This window comes from Papio anubis, chromosome 4, assembly GCF_008728515.1.
Source record: "Papio anubis isolate 15944 chromosome 4, Panubis1.0, whole genome shotgun sequence".
NCBI classification, from domain to species: domain Eukaryota; kingdom Metazoa; phylum Chordata; class Mammalia; order Primates; family Cercopithecidae; genus Papio; species Papio anubis.
In genome coordinates this window covers 169,883,088-169,905,154 of record NC_044979.1, presented here as the reverse complement: position 1 = coordinate 169,905,154, position 22,067 = coordinate 169,883,088, and the positions used below count along the sequence as shown (strand labels likewise).

Here is a 22,067-nt window from a genome sequence, read left to right as displayed (position 1 = left end):
TCCTCGCTGCTGTCTGCAGCCGAGGACATGTGGGTGCCCTTAAGAGGTTTCCAGACGCGGTGTTCGTCTTCTCTGACAAAGTGCATGCATTTTCCTTTGGGGTAACGGTATGGTGCCCCGGTACTAGGTTCCCACATTTCTTCAGTCAACATGCTTAGTAAACGCTTGCAGAGTTTGAGCCCACTCAGTGCTAGCGCCATGGGGGGGGCACAAACTGGGCACGCAATACAAGGAACGAGAGGAATGTGCAGGGAGTTACCACCATGTGCTCTGCTCCCCTTCTAAGGATGAGGAAACTGAGGCCGGGGGGAGTAAGGTGGCTGGCAATAGAAAATGCGCGACTGGCAGTGGCAGAATTGAGATTCGAACCCAGGCAGTGTAACTCCAAATCCCATCAGGACTCTTTGTGGTTATGTTAGAATGGTAGAGGGTGTGGAGGGCTTGGTTCTGTTAAGGGAAGTGTTCCTGGAGAACGTTACAAAAATAGCTTTGTTCTAAGCACTTCGTGGCTATTGCCTAAGTCTCATAACAAGGCTGTAAGGGAGGTGCTATAATGAGAACCATTTCACAAATGAGGAAATGGAGACACAAAGAGATTAAAGTAATTTTTCCGTGGTTTTAAAGGCCGCAAGTACCAGAGCTGGGACTTGACCCTGGGTAATCTGGGTCTAGATTCTATCAAATCAGCCACTATCCTGGGCTCCTTTTAAAATAACATCTGAACTATGCTTTACGAAATAAGTGATATTCCGGTCATATGGAGCCAGTAGAACAGGCAGAAGGAACTTTAAAAGCAAATGGGGTAGGAAAAAACAGCAAGTTGTTTGAACTGACATTTTCAGTTGCTGGGTTGAAAGTGAAAAGCCCAGGTTGGGTGGGCGTGGATCCTAGAGTGTCAATCTTGGCAGATGGCTTCAACCACTAGACACCCAACATGCTTGGAGAGATTCAGCATTTCTCATTCCCCAAAAGTGAAGTTGGCTGATAACCCTCTATGTTATCACCTGTACTTTCAGTGATGATAATAAAATGTACTTAATTAGGAAAACCTCGATTTTTTTTTTTTTTTTTTTTTTTTTTTTTTTTTTTTGAGATGGAGTCTCACTCTGTCGCCCAGGCTAGAGTGCAGTGGTACAATCTCGGTTCACAGCAACTTCTACCTCCCAGGTTCAACCAATTCTCCTGCCTCAGCCTCCCGAGTAGCTGGGATTACAGGCACCCGCCAACACACCCAGCTAATTTTTGTATTTTTAGTAGAGATGGGGTTTCATCATGTTGGCCAGGCTGGTCTCAAACTCCTGACCTCAAGTGATCCTCCCACCTTGGCCTCCCGAAGTGCTGGGATTACAGGCATGAGCTACTGCACCCCGCCAGAAAAACCTTGATTTTGCTCTCCATGTGTTTACCTGTGCCAAAGGTAAAGAAAGCCAGTCACTAGTTAAAGCAGTAAGGATTGACTGAAATCATCAGCTATTGCCAGAGGGAAGAGGCCCAGCTCAACTTCCCTTTGTGCAAAGGTAACTGAGTGGGGATGGGGCTTGAGCAGAGTCAAGGAAGTGGAAATGCATAAAAAGTGGGAAGGGGTTGGTCAGTGTGATCTGTGTTTGTTAATTGGCTCATATCTAGAGGAGAAGCAAACTTCTGCCTATGATGGGGGGCAGTAAGTTAGAGCAAGGCACCCATCCAGCAAAGAGAGTTTGAATGTTTGCATTTCAAAGAGACAGTACGGTTCTGAATGGTAGAAGATTTACATCTCAAGGGAGAGAGAAAGGATTTATAATTGAAACTTTCTAAAGTAACTGCTTTAAGAGAGGGATCAGGGGACTATCTGCCTGTCACCAGGTTTTGGTTGGAACAAATGGTAAATTCTTCAGGCGGCGTTCACTTTTCTCGGGCAGGCACTTTAGCTTTCAGCTCTTAGAACCTATGCTAGCGTTTAAGTCTCTTAGTGTGTGCGAAGGTGGGCGAAATCATTTGTGCCAAGAGTCTGTAGTTTTTATAGCGCACTGTTGGGCTGTAGTCAGGAAGAGGGCTCAGAGGAGCCTGAAAATTTGGTTAAGGAGAGGGTCTTTGTCACCTGATGGAAACCTCGGTTTTCTGTCTAGATGCAGAGCAGAGGGCTGGGATTTAAAGCCTGATGGCTGCTCTGGCCTCTCTGAGATGGATGTTTCTGGGTGGGACAGCATTTCTGGGTTTCTGATCTGAGGAGGGAGGTCACTCTTCCTACATCTGCTCTTGGAATATGGATAGTTTTCTCTAACACTGTACTGAATGCTTCACGTGGCATAATTGCAAATCTGTTAGGAAGTAGATACCTTGTGTATATCTCACTCTGTAATTTTAAAGAGACAAACCTTGTGGTTAGAATAAGGAGTTCTATAAGCATTCTCTGAAGAAGAGCCTCTTTTTCTAAATTTTGTCCTAGCACCCTGAGGCTTGAGGCCTTGCCCATCATTGCTGTGCCTTGGCTGGGGTGTAGGGAGAAGAACAGGGTAGACTAGGAGGCATAAAGCTATGGGATGCTGAGGCCCCACATCTCTCTGCTGCCGTTGACCTGCTACTCTCCACTGCTCTGAGAGAGAAGATCTTGACCTGCGTTAGACATGTCCTCCTGTCCTTGTACTGGCTGGCTGTGTCCCCTTTGCATTGATCTCTGTTAGGACCTTGTCATATTGTACTATGATGTTTAGCGTCTGTCGCCCAGGCTGGAGTGCAGTGGTACAATCTCCGCTCACTACAACCTTCCCTTCCCAGGTTCAAGCGATTCTCATGCCTCTGTCTCCCCAGTATCTGGGGTTACAGGCACCTGCCAGCACACCCGGCTAATTTTTATATTTTTAGTGGAGACGGAGTTTCACCATGTTGGCCAGGCTGGTCTTGAACTCTTGACCTCAGGTGATCCGCCCACCTCGGCCTCCCAAAGTGCTGGGATTACAGACGTGAGCCCCCGAGCCCAGCCTTGTTCATCCTTATGCTCCTGGGGTCTAGGCCAGTGAACCAAGTAGGTCAATGTTGCCTGACCGAATTAGTGAATGAAATCGTCTCCTCTCAGTGGACTACAGTTTTTTCATCTGTAAGTGAAGTGGTCTCTGCCAACAGTAGAATGATCAGCCCTGACATTCTATGATATCCTGCCCCACATGGTGTAAAATATTAAGTAGTTCCTGTCTAGGTCTTCAGAAGGCATCAGCAATTTAGACCCTTTCTGTATCCTTTAGTTTCTTAAACACAAATGCAAATAAGTAATTGTAAATAGAGGAAAACTAAATTGAGTTAAAAGAATACATTTATAAAGCAACAATTGTAACTTTTTTTTCTTAATGAGAACTTTTTAAGATTAGTTTTCTGCAAAACTTTAAATGTTAGTTTTAAAATGTGTTCTTGTTATACTGGGTAGTTCTTAAATATTTGACTTCTCTGGTATGGATTGTTTGTCCTTTGAAATGTTTGTTCAGGTTTGAGACCAGCCTGGGCAACATAGTGAGACCCTGCCTTTACAAAAAAAGATACAAAAATTAGCTGGGTGTGGTGGCACACGTGCTTGTAGTCCCAGCTACTAGGGAGGCTGAGGTGGGAGGATCACTTGAGCCTGGGAGATTGAGGCTGCAGTGAGCTGAGATTGCACCACTGCACTCCAGCCTGGGTGACAGAGCGAGACCCGGTCTCAAAAGAGAAAGAAAAAAAGAGGAATGTTCGTTCTGTCTTAAGACTTCTAAATAGGTTAAAGGCCAGGAAAACAATAAATATAAAGTAACCTTATGGTTTGCTTATTCATCTCTTCTGACTCCACACTCATGAATTAATGTTATAGATAAATGCTCCTATGTCTCTCTGGTAAGCAAGTGATAGCTTTTGAGCCTCAGCTTCTACATAATACATCTGGGTTCTTTATAAATTGAATTTGTCACACACAAATGATGTTTCATGAGAAAGAAGATTCAATGATTTGTAAATCTCTCCTTTCTATCCCCACGGCCACTGCCCAGACACTTTACTTCAAATTTGACTTTATTTTCACCACTGACATTGATTAAAATGACATTTACTTGCCCAGAAAGCAAAAGAGGTCTTCAGCACAAACTATTGCTCCAACAAGCAAGCATCAATCACTGAGATTGAAATGTCATCTATCTTTATTGGCCAACCACATAATCTCCATGAAAATTCTCAACAGAGAGCAAGGAACTCGCTTTCTTCTAAGCAATGACAATTTGGATTACTCTCGTGGCACTGGCATCTCTTCGTGTCTGGATGTCAGATGTTGGCTTGGTGCCTTTCTCCCTTATCAGGGGGACATTTTGAACCCAGTCGCACCAGTATTCTCATGGATGGTGGCCTTTGATTCTTCTAGATTCAAGATTTGGCTCTTGTACTTTTCCCGCCAGTCCTCTACAATGTACTGGTGGTAGGGGTCATTGGAGTGTTCCTGTCTCTTGGATTTCACGGTGCTCACCAGGATGGCCACGATAATGAAAGAGAACATTCCAATAATCACCATGAGGTACAGGATGACATAGTAGAAGTTCTCAGCATCAACTTTGGCTTGGAGGGCCTCTTGCTCAGCTGTCGTGTTCCGGCGCCAATTGTCCATGTAAGTAATAAAAATCCTTTGGAAGACGTCTTCCAGCGTCTGTGTGAAATTGGATAAAGTAGACATGCTTCCCTCCTGCTGCAATTTAGATAATACAATAGGCAAACAAGGTTAGGAAAACAGATCTTTTCTGGATTTGGCTATGTAAAGGTGGGAGGGAGATGCCAGGGGAGAAGTAATAGTATTTCTTCATCTCCTGGCTGGTGATTGAATCTATATTTTGTTAGTCTTTAAACTGATTGTATACATTTTCACTTCTTTTTTTTATAATGCATGATTATTGTACAATAAAAATGTTAAAGGCAGACAAAATTATATATATACACTTTGATATCTACATATGCATGTAAATAAATGTATGTATACATGTGAAAATGGAGAAAATATTAGAAGTACATAGATCAGAATGTTAACAGTGGGTGGTGTGCTTAAAGATATATTTTCTTCTTTATGCTTTTCTCATATTCCAAATTTTCATCAGCAATCTTGCATTACTTTTGTTTTTTAAAAAACTGGTAACCTCACCAGGGTGGGTGGATCACGAGGTCAGGAGATGGAGACTATCCTGGCTAACATGGTGAAACCCCGTTTCTACTAAAAGTACAAAAAAAAAAGAAAAAAGAAATTAGCCAGGAGTGCTGGCGGGTGCCTGTGGTCCCAGCTGCTCAGGAGGCTGAGGCAGGAGAATGGTGTGAACGCGGGAGGCAGAGCTTGCAGTGAGCCGAGATCGCGCCACTGCACTCCAGTCTGGGTGACAGAGCAAGACTCCATCTCAAAAAAAAAAAAAAAAAAAAAAATTGGTAACCTCACAAGAGCTAGAATAATGCCGCCACATTCATAAGCACTCAACAAACGTCAGTTGAATGAACCAATGACTCATTTATGTTCTCTGTTTTTAGAGAATTGTGGGGCATTATGAGATAACATGGAGGGAAAAGATTGCAGGGGGCATTGACGGACTCTCCAATTTGTTCCATCCCCTATGTCTAGGTGGCACATTGTCCCAAGTATCCTAAAGGGAGGGGTGTGTACATCCATATTTGAAAGAAGCATTTTAGGTAAGTGATGCCAAGAAACAATCTGAGAGATTATTCCTATGTTTCAAATCCATCTCTGCTTTTCATTCCCACTGGCACTGCCCAGCCGCCAGCATCTCTCACCTGGATAATACAATGCCAACAATGTAATACAACACAACCCTCCCCAGAGCCATCTCTTTGGGGTTATATGTGACCCTCTTTGCCTTGAATAGCCATCAATGTGCCTTTTTTTTTTTTTTTTTTCCGGAATCTCGCTTTTGCCCAGGCTGGAGTGCAGTGGCATAATCTCTTCTCATTGCAACCTCTGCCTCCTGGGTTCAAGCGGTTCTCCTGCCTCAGCCTCCCGAGTAGCTGGGACTACAGGCACGTTCCACCACGCCTGGCTCAGTTTTGTGTTTTTGGTAGAGATGGGGTTTTACCATGTTGGCCAGGCTGGTCTTGAACTCCTGTCCTCAGGTGATCCACTCACCTTGGCCTCCCAAAGTGCTGGAATTACAGGCATCAGCCACCGTGCCCGGCCAGTGTGCCTTTTTGAAGAGGGAAATTATAGTGTCATTTGTTTGCTTGTAAAATGATGCGATGGTTGTTCTTAAAATCAAGTCCTAATTCCTTAACAACATTTACCCCATTGGCTGAGCAGGCTCCCGACCACCTCCTCAGTTACCCTTTGCTCACTACAGTTCGGTCACACCTGACATCTTCCCTCCCTGTCAGTAAGCTCTCTTGCCTCAGGACATTAGCACATCCTGTTCTCTCAACCTAGAACACCTTTGCCTTTCTCTTCCACCTGAGATCGTGCCACTGCACTCCAGCCTGGGTGACAGAGCAAGACTCTGTCTCAAAATAAATAAATAAATAAATAAAATAAAATAAAATCTTTTGCCTTGCAATCGTTTGCCTTGATGTTTGCCTTGATGTCTAAAGCCCCACAATTCTCTAAAAACAGAGATGTATTAAAAAGCACACGTATATAATTCTCTGAAAACAGAGAATATAAATGAGTAATTGCTCCATTTAACTAACATTTGTTGAGTGCTTGTTATAAATACGGCATGATTCTAGCTGGTGTGAGGTTACCAATCTTTGTAACCTCCTCATTGTTTAGTTTCCAGCTAGTTGTCCCTTCTGAGAATACTTCCCTGGCCCTACTCTAAATCTCTTCCCACCACCAGCACCGTTTTCCTCCAACAGCATCTCCTTTTTCTTCAAAAGCACACGTCACATATGCAGTAACTAAATGTGTGTGTATATATTTATATTACTTTTGTTTAAAAAAGATTGGTAACCTCACACCAGCTAGAATCATGCCATATTTTTAACAAGCACTCAACAAATGTTAGTTAAATGGAGCAATTACTCATTTATATTCTCTGTTTTCAGAGAATTATGTACGTGAGCTTTTTTATACATCTCTGTTTTTAGAGAATTGTGGGGCTTCAGACATCAAGGCAAATGATTGCAAGGCAAAAGATTTTACTTTATTTTATTATTTTATTTTATTTTTCTTTTGAGACAGAGTCTTGCTCTGTCACCCAGGCTGGAGTGCAGTGGCATGATCTCAGCTCACTGCAACCTCTGCCTCCCAGGTTCAAGTGATTCTCCTGTCTCAGCCTCTCAAGTAGCTGGGACTGCAGGCACTTGCCACCATGCCCAGCTAATTTTTTGTATTTTTAGTAGAGACGGGTTTCACCGTGTTAGCCAGAATGGTCTCGATCTCCTGACCTCGTGATCCACCTGCCTTGGCCTCCCAAAGTGCTGGGATTACAGGTGTGAGCCACTGCTCCCGGCCAAGTTTTTTTGTACATACATATATATGGTGTGTGTGTGTGTGTGTGTGTGTGTGTGTGTGTGTGATTATTGGTTTAGGGTCTCATCTTTCCAACTCGGCTGTCATGTCTGCCAACTTTGTCTAGCTCGGTATAGCAGATTTCTGACACATAGAAGGCACTCAATGGACGTTTGATGCATGAATTAAAGTGCCAGGTACTATGCTAGGCGATGAAATTGCAGAGATGACAGGAACTCTGTGAGAGGCTGGGTTGAATGGGAGAGACCAAATCAAAGACGATGCAATGTGTAAAGAGTTGTAACAGGTATGGACAGAAAGATAAGGGGGCTCAGAAAATGGAGCTGAACACGGTTCACAGATGGGGCAAGTGGGTTTCAACGCAGCTGGAAGGAGCACAGGCAGGAGGTAAACCTGTGACTGGCCACTAGTAAAAGCCCCAACATCCCAGCAGTGGGTTTGCTGCCGTTCTAAAGACCTGCCGTCTCTAGCATGCGACTTTTGTTTCCTTCACAAAAAGAGAAGTTTCAGATCTCCCCATCTGGGAAAGGAATTTCAATAAACTGAATAAACAAACCTATTAAACAAATAAACTTGCAGGCATTTCTCCCATAGAACATCCCTCCCCAAGATCTTCCTCATTGAGAATTACCGTCACCAAGATAATATACTCTCCTCTGTCTGATGTTTTAAGTTCTATTACTTAGAGAGCTCTCAGATCTTTCTCTCCCTCTTCTGGTCACACAGACTAGTGGGCTGGAAGGAAACTTAACAAATATAGATAAGATTGTCCCAGGGTATATACCAAGCACATTTCCTAAGCAATGTAACAGACATGTGCTTTTTCCCCTTTTCAATGATATAGTCTGCTGTGAAAGTTAGCTGAGCTGGCTTTAATCCACTCAAGACTTTGCCAGTGGCTCTTTTACCCTTTTATTTTAATTTTATTTTTTATTAACTCTTTTTTAAAATAAAAAAGTAGTGATGAGGTCTCACTATGTTGTCAAACTCCCAGCCTCAAGTGATCCCCCTGCCTCAGCCTCCCAAGGTGCTGGGATTACAGGTTTGAGTCACCATGCCACGCCTTTTTTTTAAAGAGACAGGGTCTGGTTCTGTGGGTATAGTTCTTTTTCTCTCGTAGGAACCCCGCCAGCTGTTACCAATCCACAGTACTTTCCCTGACCTCCCCAGGTCTAGGCAGAGGCCCTTTTTCTGTGCCCCTTCTGCAAACGACCATGTTGGTTTTGTTTTCGTTTTTCAATTACCCATGTATTGTGTGTTTATTCATGTGATCCTCAAAACCACTCTATAAACTCCTACCTTCAGGATATTTATTGAGATTAAGTAACTGAGTCCCGATGACAGGAGAGCTTGAGCCCCTGGAAGGCAGGGATTGCTTTACTCATCTCTGAATCCCAGGACCGTACGCAGCGATGGGTACGTAGCAAATCTTTACTAAAAGTTTGTTGAATGAATGTATGAATGAATGACAGTTCCTCTCTCTGTGGAATTCAATTCGAAACTACCAGAACAGTGATTCTTGATTTATTCTTAAGGGGTGTGGGAATTGGGGGTGGGGGAGGAGCGGTGCCAAAGATCCCTCGAAAAGTAAAATAAAATGATGTGACTTTATTTTTCCCCAAGAAAGTATACATATGCACATAGGAAACTCTACATTCAATTTCAGGGGACTCCTGGGCCCCCTAAGGCCCATCCAAGAATCTCTGCCACAAAAGGTCTTTGAGATGAGGGACTTCAGTGCTGGATTCCACTGGAGTCATTTGGGTTTGTTTCCAGATGCAGGCATGGCAGCGTTCACCAGCCTTTTAGAGCTAACTGGCCCCAACTGCCCGTTATTTGTTCAAGCCTTCTAATGTGAACAAAGGCCCCATTGCTAAGCAGGTCAGGAGGTGCTTTTTGATAAGACTTAATCACAGAGATGAAAGGGCCTATGGGGATTAAATACCTGAGTGCTGACCCCTGGCCAGGCCAAATAAACAGGATCCAAAAGGGATTTGGCTTTTGCATACGGATGCATGAGATGTGGCTGAGTGGCCCACGCCTGCTCCATGACCACAGGGAAAAAACAAATCACAGTGTGTGAAAACAGTTCCATTGAAGGACATTATACCAAGACATTCAAATTATAAGTGGGTTGATTTCAATTTTTTATTCCCAGAATTACTGTTTAACTGATAGACATCAACCATATTTGGAGGCGCAGTGGTTCACACCTGTAATCCCAGCACTTCGGGAGGCTGAGGCGGGAGGATCGCTTGAATCCAGGAGTTTGAGATCAGCCTGGACAACACAGTGAGACACCACTTCTACAAAAAATAAAAAATTAGCTGGATGTGGTGGCACACTCCTATAGTCCCAGCTACTCAGGAGGCTGAGGTGGGAGGATAGCTTGAACCTGGGAGGTCAAGGCTGCAGTGAGCCATGATCACACCACTGCACTCAGCAGTGACAGTGAGACCCTGTCTCAAAAATCAAAACAAAACAAGCCATATTTGGTATACATACTTATCCTACCCCTAAGTAGAGTATCATAATAGGCATTTACTTTAGTAATGGTAAGACAGCTATTATTTATGTTCTCTGGAATTATATGAAATGGCCATTTATATACAAGTTAGAAATGGTCAAATATGGGCAATTAATGTATATCAACCTAGGAGGACCTCCATTTCCAGTGAATGCTTCTTGCTGAGTCCTAGCACAGGCAGGGCCCTGGAGATCATTTAGGCTGGTTTGCTCTCTGATAGGTTGAATAACTATAGCCTAGAGAGCTTAAGTCACCTGTCCAAGATCACAGGCCTCTCAAGTTGGCTGCAGTGCCTGGACTAGAACTCACATCACCCAAACCAGGGGCCAGCACTGACTGTCCTAGCAGAGGTCACACATTCCAATAACTCTGTTTTCATTGCTGTGACCAGTTGGCTTAACTGGATACAAGACATAAGATCAAGACCACGGTTTGAGCTTACACATGTCATTAGTGGTGCCCTGTCTCTAGGCTACAGAATGATCCCCTAATTCCAGCCACTCCTGTCACAAATGTGTGTTATTCATGACAAGGGCAATCAGGACACTATTAGGAAAGTAACATTCATTTGACCCCAAAGTCCAAAGTTTTCTTTTTTTTTTTTTTTTTGAGATGGAGTCTTGATGTGTCGCCCAGGCTGGAGTGCAGTGGCACGATCTGGTCTCACTGCAAGCTCCACCTCCCGGGTTCATTCTCCTGCCTCAACTTCCCAAGTAGCTGGGACTACAGGCGCCAGCCACCAAGCCCGGCTAATTTTTTTGTATTTTTAGTAGAGATGGGTTTCACCATGTCAGCCAGGCTGGTTTCGATCTCCTGACCTCAGGTGATCCGCCCACCTTGGCCTCCCAAAGTGCTAGGATTACAGGCGTGAGCCACTGCGCCTGGCCCCAAAGTTTTCTTTTCTTGAAACATGGTAGATTACTCGCATCACCCGGGCCTACAAAAGGCAGCAAAGTCTTTCATGTTCATATCAAGAAGAGAAAACAATATGATTACCTGCATTTACCATGAATCCTCCATTTAAAAAAACTCTCAAAATTTTCGTTCTAAGGCAATTAACAAAGACATGAGTACGGAAAACACAGGAAGGAAAGAAGGAAGAGTGGATGAGGAGCCAGGCCATATACCAGGAAAATAATTCCTTTTATCATTTTCTGGAAAAGGCAAATAGATAACTTTGTTACTTAATTCCTCAAAACATAAAGAGCGCGTGCTAAGACTTACCTATGCAGTGTGTGGGCAGGATGAAATTTCTTTCCAAAGCCAGGCTGTTCTGAACCTTCTTGCTGGTGTCAGCGAGCTCTCTTGTGGGTTGCACACAAGCCTCAGCCTGCTAGGCACCTTCACCTTACGACCATCTAAGCCCTTGCAACTGCAGTCTGCAATCCTAGGCTTTTATGAACCCACATGTTTAATCTAATCGTATGTGGAAAGTTAAATACTAACTGGCAGCTGGAATTCACCTTGGTGCCTCATGGAGGGGGTGCCTCAGGGACTCTGGCTTTGGGCAGAGTGGCACAAGTCCCTGCTCTGGGACCCTTCCTGCCAGCTCCAGCCAGGGAAGGACCTGGGCACAGTGAGCATCTCTCCCCAGAAGAAGTCTTCCTCTTAGGGTAGGCTTGGGGGACAACAGCATTCCCTGCCAGAACACGTGGGAAGGGCCGGGTGCGGTGGCTCACGCCTGTAATCCCAGCACTTTGGGAGGCTGAGGCGGGAGAAGAACCTGAGATCAGGAGTTCGAGACCAGCCTTGCCAACATGGTGAAACCTCATCTCTACTTAAAAAATGCTACTCTGTCCCTGCTACTCTGGAGGCTGAGGCAGGAGAATCACTTGAACCTAGAAGGCAGAGGTTGCAGTGAGCTGAGATCACACCATGGCACTACAGCCTGTGTGACAGAGTGACACTCTGTCTCAAAAAAAAAAAAAAAGAGGAAGGAGAAGGAGAAAGAAGAAAGAAGAAAGGAGGAGGAAGGAGGAGGAGGAGGAGGAGAAGGACAGGGCCCCAGGGAGAGGAGTCGAGAACAGCCATCTCTGGGTGGTTGGTGTGGGTTGAGGAGGTCAGTATAATTCCAGGCAAGTGCCATGTTCTGAAGATACTAAATACGCTAAATTTTGTGTAAATACTCCTCCATGGGACCATTTCCAAATGACTTTATAACAACATTGTTGTCTTGTAAAAGAGAAACGAGCCGCAAGGGTACTAAAGTACTACATGGAGGAGACGGAAGTAAGTCCAACAAAGAGGTTTTGAGGTTTTCGTTTTTGTTTGCTGTTGTTGTCGTTGTTTTGAAACAGAGTCTTACTCTGTCTCACTCTGTCACCCAGGCTGGAGTGCAGTGGCACCATCACAGCTCACTGCAGCTTTGAACTCTTGGGCTTGAGGGATCCTCCTGCCTCAGCCTCCCAAGTAATGGGACTACAAGTGTGTAGTACGCCTGACTAATTTTTATTTTTTGTAGAAATAGGGCCTTGCTCTCTTGCCCAGGCTGGTCTCAAACTCTTGACCACAAGGGATCCTCCAGCCTCAGCCTCCTAAGGCACTGGGATTACAGGTGTGAGCCATGGTGCCTGGCCCCCAGCAAAGTATTTAAAGACCTAGCAAGAGCTAAGCAAACTCTATTTACCAAAAGATCCTTTAGTATCATGGATTTGGGAGAACTGAGTCTTTATATTGGCTGTCATTTAGGAGTGCTAATGATTAACCTCAGGTAACCATTACCACAACCCGATGTAGAAGGTACTATGAACTTAGTCAAGGGAATCAGGGCACAAGAGGTCCGATGACATGGAGATGGAGCCATTTGGATTTGAATCCAGTTTAAATGGCAGCCACGGAAGTTACATTCACTCACTCAAAATCACTTCAAGATCATGTGGGTGGTCATTACTCTGTAACTTGTCTCATGGTTTTGTAAGAGGAAGGTTCACTTTGTTTTAAAATTGGAGTTTCATATTAAATGGTGCTCTGAACCATGTGGCTTGAAGCACACTGGGTGGCAAGAGGAAGATGGCTAAGATTTAAAATGATCTACAAATTATTGCAGAGTTAGCGTTATTACGTGTATTTTAAAGAAATAGAAGGATCCCTTTAACTCCGCACAAGCTTCTCATTAACACCATTTGTCCTCATGAGTTGCCTTCACTGAACAAGATAGGCAAACTCAGCCAGGAGGAACACTTGGATGGTGCAACTCAGTTCACCACGCCTCTGCAGAAACGGAAGCAAAACGTTCTAGTAAGAATTCCGCTAGGAGACGGTGCCACCTGCTGGTGGGAACAGGGAACTGAGGTCAATCTTCTAACTCAGCCCTTGTGGTTTAACTTCACTCTTGAATTCCCCGGTGCCCAGGAGAGGAGAATCAAAGCAGCATGTTTGACTACGCGTTGGTAATTACAGGCATGTAATTATAAATATATTTATTTCCCATAAGGAGAATATTTTTAAAAATCTTTGTTTTTTTCATACGAAATGTGATGTTCCCTTAAAAATGAATTAAAATAAAATTAAATTGTATGAATGAAATAAAAAGTAACTTATCTTCCCAGAAATCAATTTTAAGGGACAGCTCTGCTGTTTTGCTTGAATGAGTTCTCCCAGCGTGGAGCAGTCTTTGACCTCACATGGCACGTACTATCATGTTAACAACGTGTGGGTGATCACGAGAAACAGAAATACAATCTGTAAATTGAAATGCAACAAAATTCATTTCTTGTTTTAATAAAAGCAAATGTAGAATGTTTTACCCATTCAATGAAAAACTAAGTGGGAAAAACACTTTAAGAAAAAATTTTTAAACAGAAATCACCAGCTGGGCATAGTGGCTCATGCTTGTAATCCCAGCACTTTGGGAGGCTGAGGCGGGTGGATTACCTGAAGTCAGGAGTTCAAGACCAGCCTGGCAAAAATGGTGAAACCTCGTCTTTATTAAAAATACAAAAATTAGCTGGGCGTGGTGGCAGGCGTCTATAATCCCAGCTACTTGGGAGGCTGAGGCAGGAGAATCACTTGAACCCAGGAGGCGGAGGTTGCAGTAAGCTGAGATCATGCTATTGCACTCCAGCCTGGGCAACAGAGCAAGACTCTGTCTAAAAAAAACAACAACCAGAAATCACCAAATAAGGTGGTAGAAATAAATCTGCTGTGGCATAAATGTTTGTGTCCCCCCAAAATTCATATAGGGAAATCCTAACTCCCAATGTGATATTACTAAAAGGTAGGACTTTTGGGAAGTGGTTAGGCCAAGAGGATGGAGACCCAGTGAATGTGAGTAGTGCCCTTTTAAAAGAGGCTGCAGGGAAGTTTGCTTCTCCTTCCATCATGTGAGGTCACAGCTAGAAAGCGCCGTCTATGAACCAAAGAGGGAGACCTCACCAGACACCGCCTCTGCCAGTGCCTCGATCTTGGACTTCCCAGCCTCCAAACTGTGAGCAATACCTTTTTGTTGTTTATAAGTCATCCAGTTTATAATTTTTACTATGACTGCCCTAATGACTAAGATAATATTCAAATATATCTATAATCACAATATCCTTAAATAAAATAAGCACCTATGAAAAGAATTATTATTAAATTAAATAACAAAATAAAATCTAGCTATATGCTTCTTAAAAGATAAACATCTAGGCCTGGGGCGGTGGCTCACTCCTATAATCCCAGGACTTTGGGAAGCTGAGACAAGAGTTCGAGACCAGCCTGGCCAACATGGTGAAACCTCATCTCTACTAAAAATATAAAAATCAGCCAGGCATGGTGGCACACCCAGCTACTTGGAAGGCTGAGGCATAAGAATCACTTGAACCTGGGAGGCAGAGGTTGCAGTGAGCCAAGATCACGCTGCTGCACTCCAGCCTGGGTGAAACAGCGAGACTCTCTCTCAAAAAATAAAATACAAAATAAAGCGCATCCAAAATAAAAGCAAATGAAAACTTGAAAATAAAGTGATGAAAAAACATACCAAGCTAAGGCTAAAATGCAGAAATCTAAGAAAAAGTGAAATTTCAGGTGATCCATAGGATATGAAATGTCACTATAATTTAATAAAAGAAACAACCTGCGAGGAAGATAGTAAAATCATGGGCTTATACGTAGACTCAAAATATCCAAAGCAAAACAGGCAGGTTTACAAGAAATTGAGGCATCCACAATGGTAGGAATTAGGTTTCAGAAACTGATACATTTTTTTAAAAAGCAAACATATAGAATATTTGAGTAATAGAATTAATTACCTTTATAAAATGAATAGATAGAGACAACCCACACCTAACCAATAAATGATGTGCATTCTTTACAAGTGTCCATAAAACGGTTTTAAAAACTCACCATGTGCTGGGTCCAAAAGAAGTCCAACCACATTTTTAAATATCAGCTTTATATAGACTGGGTTCTATTACCACAATGCTGTTAAATTATCAATCAACAAAAATATAGTCTGTACACCTTAATATATCTGAAAACCAAAAAATAAGTGCATCACACTTAACATATGGATAAAGAGGAAAACACACAGATAATACGATATTAAATTACAAAGGAACTGCAATATATATGAAAACTTCTGGGATGTAGACAATGTGAACATTAGAGGCAAATTTATACAGTAAATGAATTCATTAAAAGGAAAAGAGGCTGGGCATGGTGGCTCATACCTGTAATCAGCCAGGTATGATTACCTGCTTGAAACTCTCCACTGGGTTCCTTTCACCTTGAAGATAAAATCCAGACTGCTTAGTGCAGCTGGCCAGGCCATGGGAAAGCTGGCCGCTGGTCCTTTCTGCGAGCTCACTTTCTTCTCACATAGTCTCATCCTGCTTCTCTGCTTTTTGTTTTGTTTTTGTCTTTGGATCTGTATTAGCTTCCCATTGCTGTTATAACAAATGACCACAAACTTAAGTGACTTAAACAACACATATTTATTATATTATCTTAAAGTTCTGGGGTCAGAAGTCCAAAGTGGATTTCACTGGGCTAACATCAAGATGGCAGCAGAGTTTCTTTTGGATGCTCTGGGGGTTGAGGCCGGGGGGTGGTGTGAATCCATTTCTTTACCTTTTGCAGCTTCCAGAGGCCACCTACATTCTTTGGCTCTTGGCCCTCTCCGTGGCATCCTGGCATCCCTCCAGCCTCTGCTTTGCTTGCTTGTTTGCTTGCTTGCTTGCTTGCTTTTTCTTTTTCTTCCTTCCTTCCTTCCTTCCTTTCCTTTCTTTCTTTCCTTCCTTCTTTCTTTCTTTTCTTTCTTTCTTCTTTCCTTCCTCCCTCCCTCCCTCCTTTCTTTCGTTCTTTCTTTCTCTCTCTCTTTCTTTTCTTTCTTTCCCCTTCCTTCCTTCCTTCCTTCCTTCCTTCCCTTCCTTCCTTCCTTCCTTCCTTTCTTTCTTTCTTTCTTTCTGAGTCTCATTCTGCCACCCAGGCTGGAGTGCAGTGGCACAATCTCAACTAACTACAGCCTCCACCTCCTGGGTTCAAGTGATCCTCCTGCCTCAGCCTCCCTAGTAGCTGGAACTACAGGTGCCCGCCACCATGCCAGGCTAATTTTCATGTATTTTTAGTAGAGATGGGGTTTCACTATGTTGGCCAGGCTGGTCTCAAACTCCTGACCTCAAATGATCTGCCTGCCTCAACCTCCCAAAACACTGGGATTCCAGGCGTGAGCCACCGCACCCAGCCCAGCCTCTTCTTTTGCGATCACATTTTCTCCCACTCTCTGAGCCCCCTGCCTGCTTCTTATAAGGAGCCTCGTGATTGCATTTGTCCCACCTGGATAATCCAAGATCATCTTCCCATCTCAAGATCCTTAACTTAATAATCACACTTGCAAAGTCCATTTTACCAGGTAAGGTAACATATTCACAGCTTCCAGAGATTCGGACAGGGACCTCTTCATGGTGCAGTTATACAGACTGCCTCAGCACCTTTGCATACGCTACTCTCTCTGCCTCTTAATGCTTTTCCCCCGATCTTGGCACAGCTTCTTCCTTTTTCACGTCAAATGATACCTCCTCAGACAGGCTTTCTCTTGCCTGTGCAATATACAATACTGACTCCCACACTGTCATCGGCTACCCCGTTTTATCTTCCTGATAGCGCTTTTTATTATTTGAATTGTGTGGGGATGCCATGTACTGTTGCCCAGGCAGGGCAGGGCTTAATCCAGGCAGTAGCAGTCACTTAGTCTATAGTTTGAATGGAGCCTGTGCATAGCCTCACAGCTGTGCATGGCGCCTTTGAATTATGAAGTTATCCTGTTTTACTGATTGTTTTTTTCTTTCCTGTCTCTAACAGAACTTGAGCTCCATGACAACAGGGACCTTACCTGTATTGCTCATTCTGTGTCTGGCTGGAAAAAAGCTCTCACTGTATCCCAAAAGAATGGTGATAATTCTAGATTCTGGCTGTGATGAAATAAACAATGCCACTGATTTACAAGGTACCAAGATTATCATTCCAATGAAGAATATTCTGGAAAAGAAACTTTTCACCTTTTCAAAACCATGAACAATACGTGACGTTTCTAGTGGAGCTCACGGAATAGGAAGCTTTCCTTGATGCTCTTGATGTGAGCACAGTGGTTTTGTGAAAAGCTGGAAATGGCGGCCTTGAGAATCTCTGGTAATTTCATTTAGCTGTGCACTGAGCTTCTACTTTCTCTATGCCTGGTTCAGAATATTAGAAGAGATGGCAATGATTCTGGAGTGGATTACACCATTTGACTGAGGAACCACTGGAATTTTCTTCTCCTCTAAGCTACACACAAGCATGACCACTTCCAATGAACAGGCTTCACCAAGAACTCTCCAAACATGTGGGGTTTCTTGAGTTTGTCAACGAAACAAGCAACTTTGTAGGATGCTTCTGAAATGCTGCTGCTGTGATAGGGCTAACCACGTTTTGATAAAGTTTATTCTCTTCTGATGGAGCCTTCACCCAAGGGACTTTCCCAGCCTTGCTGGCTTCATGCTTCTGGAATTGAGAAGCTTGTCACCAAGCATCAACAGGTCTGTTTTGCAACGGAAAGCCAGAGAACGCCTCAGCTTCCTTGTGTTCTATTTGCCCTGACATTACTCAACTTCAGCAAGACCCAAAGTTAACAAAGACGCCTGGCATGAGCCTAATGGCAGGGTATGTTCTGTGATTTGTTAGTGGAAAATGAATGTAACACAGAGATCATGTGGGCTGTGAGGCCCCCGGGAGCCTCCAGCACCCTTTCTTCCTGGAGCATGAATCTGGAGGGAAATGGTGCCGTATTCGGTTTGTTTTACGAAGGTTATTTTCAAAGAGGAAGATGATCAAAACAAACAGAAAAGAACCCCCAGTGTGCAGGCCACAGGTGTGTGGGGGTTGAAACTGGATGGGAAGGAGAGGGGGAAGTCTCGAATTCAAGGCGGCTTCATTTTTCCCAGGAACTATAAAAGGCCAATGGGCTCTTGTAGGAAGAAAGGAGATCAGCACAGGTGGGAGCAGAGAAAGGGCTCTCACAGCAAACTTTGCCGGCTTTCCAATTTTTCTGTAGATCAGGCTCCTTTTGGTTCTTTGCTTAGAACCATCAAGCTTCCTCTTCAGGCATCCAGCGCAGCCCTTTCCATATATGTGGTGGTTTTTTGTTTTGTTTTAATAGAGAAAAATGTTTATAAGCATTGTACACATTGTACACTGGAAATCTGCCAAGAGAGTAGGTTTTAGGTGCTCTTACCACACATACCCCCCACCACACACACACACAAGAACAAGGACACGTTAATGGTGCATGTAATATGTTAACGGTGTGTTAATTTGCTTGTCTGTGGTAATCACTCCATATATGTACGTCAAAACATCTTGTTGCATATAATAAATGCAGACAATAAAAAAGAAAATCTTGGCTGGGTGTGATGGCTCTTGCCTGTAATCCCAGCATTTTGGGAGGCCAAGGAGGGAGGATCACAGGCCAGGAGTTCGAGACCAGACTGGGTAACATAGCAAGACCCCATCTCTACAAGAAAATTTTAAAAAGAAAATCTTTAAAAAGTTAAAAGAGAAATATTGAAGAACAGTGAAAACATGTGTTATAGAAATTATTTTAGTTCTAGTTTAAAACTTTTATTTGTTTGTAAATAAAAATACTTGATGTTTACATTCCATCTTTATTAAATGTTGTATCTTTTTCTGACAGATGTGTATGTATTAGTTCACTTTTACACTGCTATAAAGACATACCCGAGACTGGGTAATTTATAAAGAAAACAGGCTAAACCTCTTAAACTTTGGCTCATGGTTCTGCAGGCTATACAGGAAGCATGATGCTGGCATCTGCTCAGCTTCTGGGGAGGCCTCAGGAAACTTACAATCATGGCGGAAGACAAAGGGGGAGCCAACACTTCTCATGGCCAGAGCAAAAGGAAGAGGTGGGGGGGGGAGTGCCACACTTTTTTTTTTTTTTTTAATACTCTAAGTTCTAGGGTACATGTGCACAACGTGCAGGTTTGTTACATATGTATACATGTGCCGTGTTGGTGTGCTGCACCCATTAACTCATCATTTACATTAGGTATATCTCCTAATGCTATCCCTCCCCTCCCCCCTCCCACAAAAAGAACCAGCTCTCACGAGAGCTCCCACTATCACGAGAACAGCACCAAGGGGATGATGGTGCTAAACTATTCATGAGAAATCCACCCCCATGATCCAATCACCTCTCACCAGGCCCCACCTCCAACATTAGGGATCACAATTCGACATGTGATTTGTTGGGGACAGAGATCCAAACCATAAAGACATATTTTTTGACAACATCTCCTTATTGTCACAGCCCTTTATTTGGGCAGATTTTGAAGTGGGTTTTCCCTGGAACTTTTGTTTCTAATTCAAAGACAGAAACCCAGGATGGAGAGTGTTCAGGGCAGGAAAAGCGCCCCCAGCTTCTCCCTGGGAACACACACCCCTCACCATGAATTCCCACCTTCTGCTTTCCCGATGCTCTCAGGTTTGGACTCCACGGGGGATGTCCGCCAAAGTCAAGCACCTTCTCCATTAAGAGATCTTTTCAAAGGATTCCATGTCCTTGAAAATTTAGAACAAACCCATGGTTCCTTGCCTTGTCTTAAAGGAAGCTCATCTCCAGGCCTCTCTGGGATTGGCTGAAATCCCAGAAAGCCACCCAAAGTGGGGTGGCTTTCAGAATTTGCTTCCAGTTAGCAACCTCACGGAGATAGCACAGCTGGACTGAGTATTCAGAAAGGGCATGGCCCAGGAGAGCCTGCTGTCCACATCTGGAGAACCTCTGCCAACCACAGTCTCGTTTATTCTCTTTCAAGCCTCTCTAGGCAGCATGTTTAGCATAGGGGTCCCTTTTGCTAGGGCCAGAGAAAGAAAAATCTAAATCTCAGGCTGTGGTGTTCAAAATGGCCACACTGTGTCCCCACTGTGCTGCCGAGTGTGCCTGGTTCCTAAGCAGCAGCAAAGTCCAGAGGTGTCACCTCTGCAGTGACAATGAAAACCAACCTCACGTGCTCTGGGCAGGTGGCGCTCCCTCCGCTGCCTGCAGCGGCTGCCAACAGCCCAGAGAAAGGCTTTGGAATTTGCTTTTCTTTTTTTCCAATTTTTTTCAAGTTTTAGAGAACGCAGGATACAACCATTTTGTACATTTCTCTCTTTTTAAGTTATTTTTTCAAAGAATTTATAGATTCGCAGGAAATTGCAAAGATGTTGTGTGTACCCTTCACCCAGCTTCTTCCAATAGTAACATGGAACACAGCTATAGTGTAATATCAAAAGTAGGAAACTGATGCTGATACAATCCTTGTAGCTACATAGACCACAGACCATATTCACATTTCACCATTTTTTCCATGCACTCATTTGTGTGTGTGTGTGTAATTTGATGCTTTTTTTTTTTTTTTTTTTTTTTTTTGAGATGGAGTCTCTGTTGCCCAGGCTGGAGTGCAGTGGCGTCATATTGGCTCATGCAACCTCCACCTTCCAGGTTCAAGTGATTCTCTTGCCCCAGCCTCCCAAGTATCTGGGATTACAGGTGCCTGCCACTACTCCAAGATAATTTTGTATTTTTAGTAGAGACGGAGTTTTACCATGTTGGTCAGACTGGTCTTGAACTCCTGACCTCAGGTGCTCCACCTGCCTCAGCCTCCCAAAGTGCTGGGATTACAAGTGTTAGCCACTACACCCAGTGATGCAATTTGTGTGTGTGTGTGTGTGTGTGCCAGGGACAAAGTCTTGCTCTGTCACCCATGCTGGAGTGCAGTGACATGATCACAGCTCACTGTAACCTCAAACTCCGGGGCTCAAGCAATACTCCTGCCTCAGGCCCCCAAGTAGGTGGGACTACAGACATATACCACCATACGCAGTTAATTTTCTTGTGATTGTTATTTTTTATAGAGATGGGATCTTGCTAGGTTGCCCAATTCCTAGTCTCAAGTGATCCTCTCTCCTAGGCTTCCCAAAGTGCTGGGATTATAGGTGTGAGCCGCCACACCCAGCCTTGATATAATTTAATCTGATGTACAGATTTGGGAAACTACCACCACAACCAAGGAAAAAAATTGCTGTATCACCCTGAAGAAACTCCCTAGTGCCACCCCCTTAATAACTGAACCCTTTCTCCAATCCCTAGGCCATGGTAACCACTAATCAGGTATCCTTCTCTATGTATCTGTTATTTTGAGAACGTTAGAGAAATAAGAACAGACAGCAGGCAACCTTTTGAGATCAACTTTTCCTCACTTTATTTAATGCTCTTGACATCCATCCGAGTTGTGTATATCAAGAGCTAATTTTGTTTTATTGCTAACTAGTATTCCATCATATGAATATTTAACCATTAAATATCTGTTACTCTGGGTTATTTCCAGTTTTTGCTATTGCAAATAGAGATGCTATGAAAGTTCATGTACAGGTTTTGTTGTGAACATACATTTTCATTTCTTTGGGCAATCTCTCGGTTACATAGCAGGTGCATGACTAATTTTATAAGAAACTGCCAAATGAGTTTTCAGAGTTGCTAGACCATTTTACATCCCTACCAGCAATGAATGAAGATCCAGCTGCTCCAAATCCTCACCCACAAAGCTGTGCTGTTTGTATTCCTTGGTCATGAACTCTTATGATTCAAGA

At 43.5% G+C, this 22,067-nt stretch overlaps 1 protein-coding gene and 1 long non-coding RNA gene across 3 annotated transcripts in view; one reads left to right on the top strand and one right to left on the bottom strand.

Moving 5' to 3' along the window:
* Positions 1-4,110: 4,110 nt before the first annotated feature.
* The window catches only part of KCNE2 (potassium voltage-gated channel subfamily E regulatory subunit 2), a 91,927-nt gene continuing 73,970 nt past the window's right edge, over positions 4,111-22,067 (bottom strand). The window contains exon 3 of one of the 2 annotated variants that reach the window (XM_021935532.2): positions 4,111-4,669. In XM_021935532.2, the coding sequence (XP_021791224.1) occupies positions 4,286-4,669 (384 nt within the window). In that variant the 3' untranslated portion in view covers positions 4,111-4,285. Of the gene's footprint in view, positions 5,160-22,067 lie in introns of those variants that run through there. The other variant, XM_021935533.2, reaches the window with a different exon arrangement.
* LOC108584896 lies at positions 14,297-18,809 on the top strand. The gene is made up of 2 exons (XR_001900477.3): positions 14,297-14,391; positions 17,244-18,809. It is a non-coding gene; the product is annotated as an uncharacterized LOC108584896 (long non-coding RNA).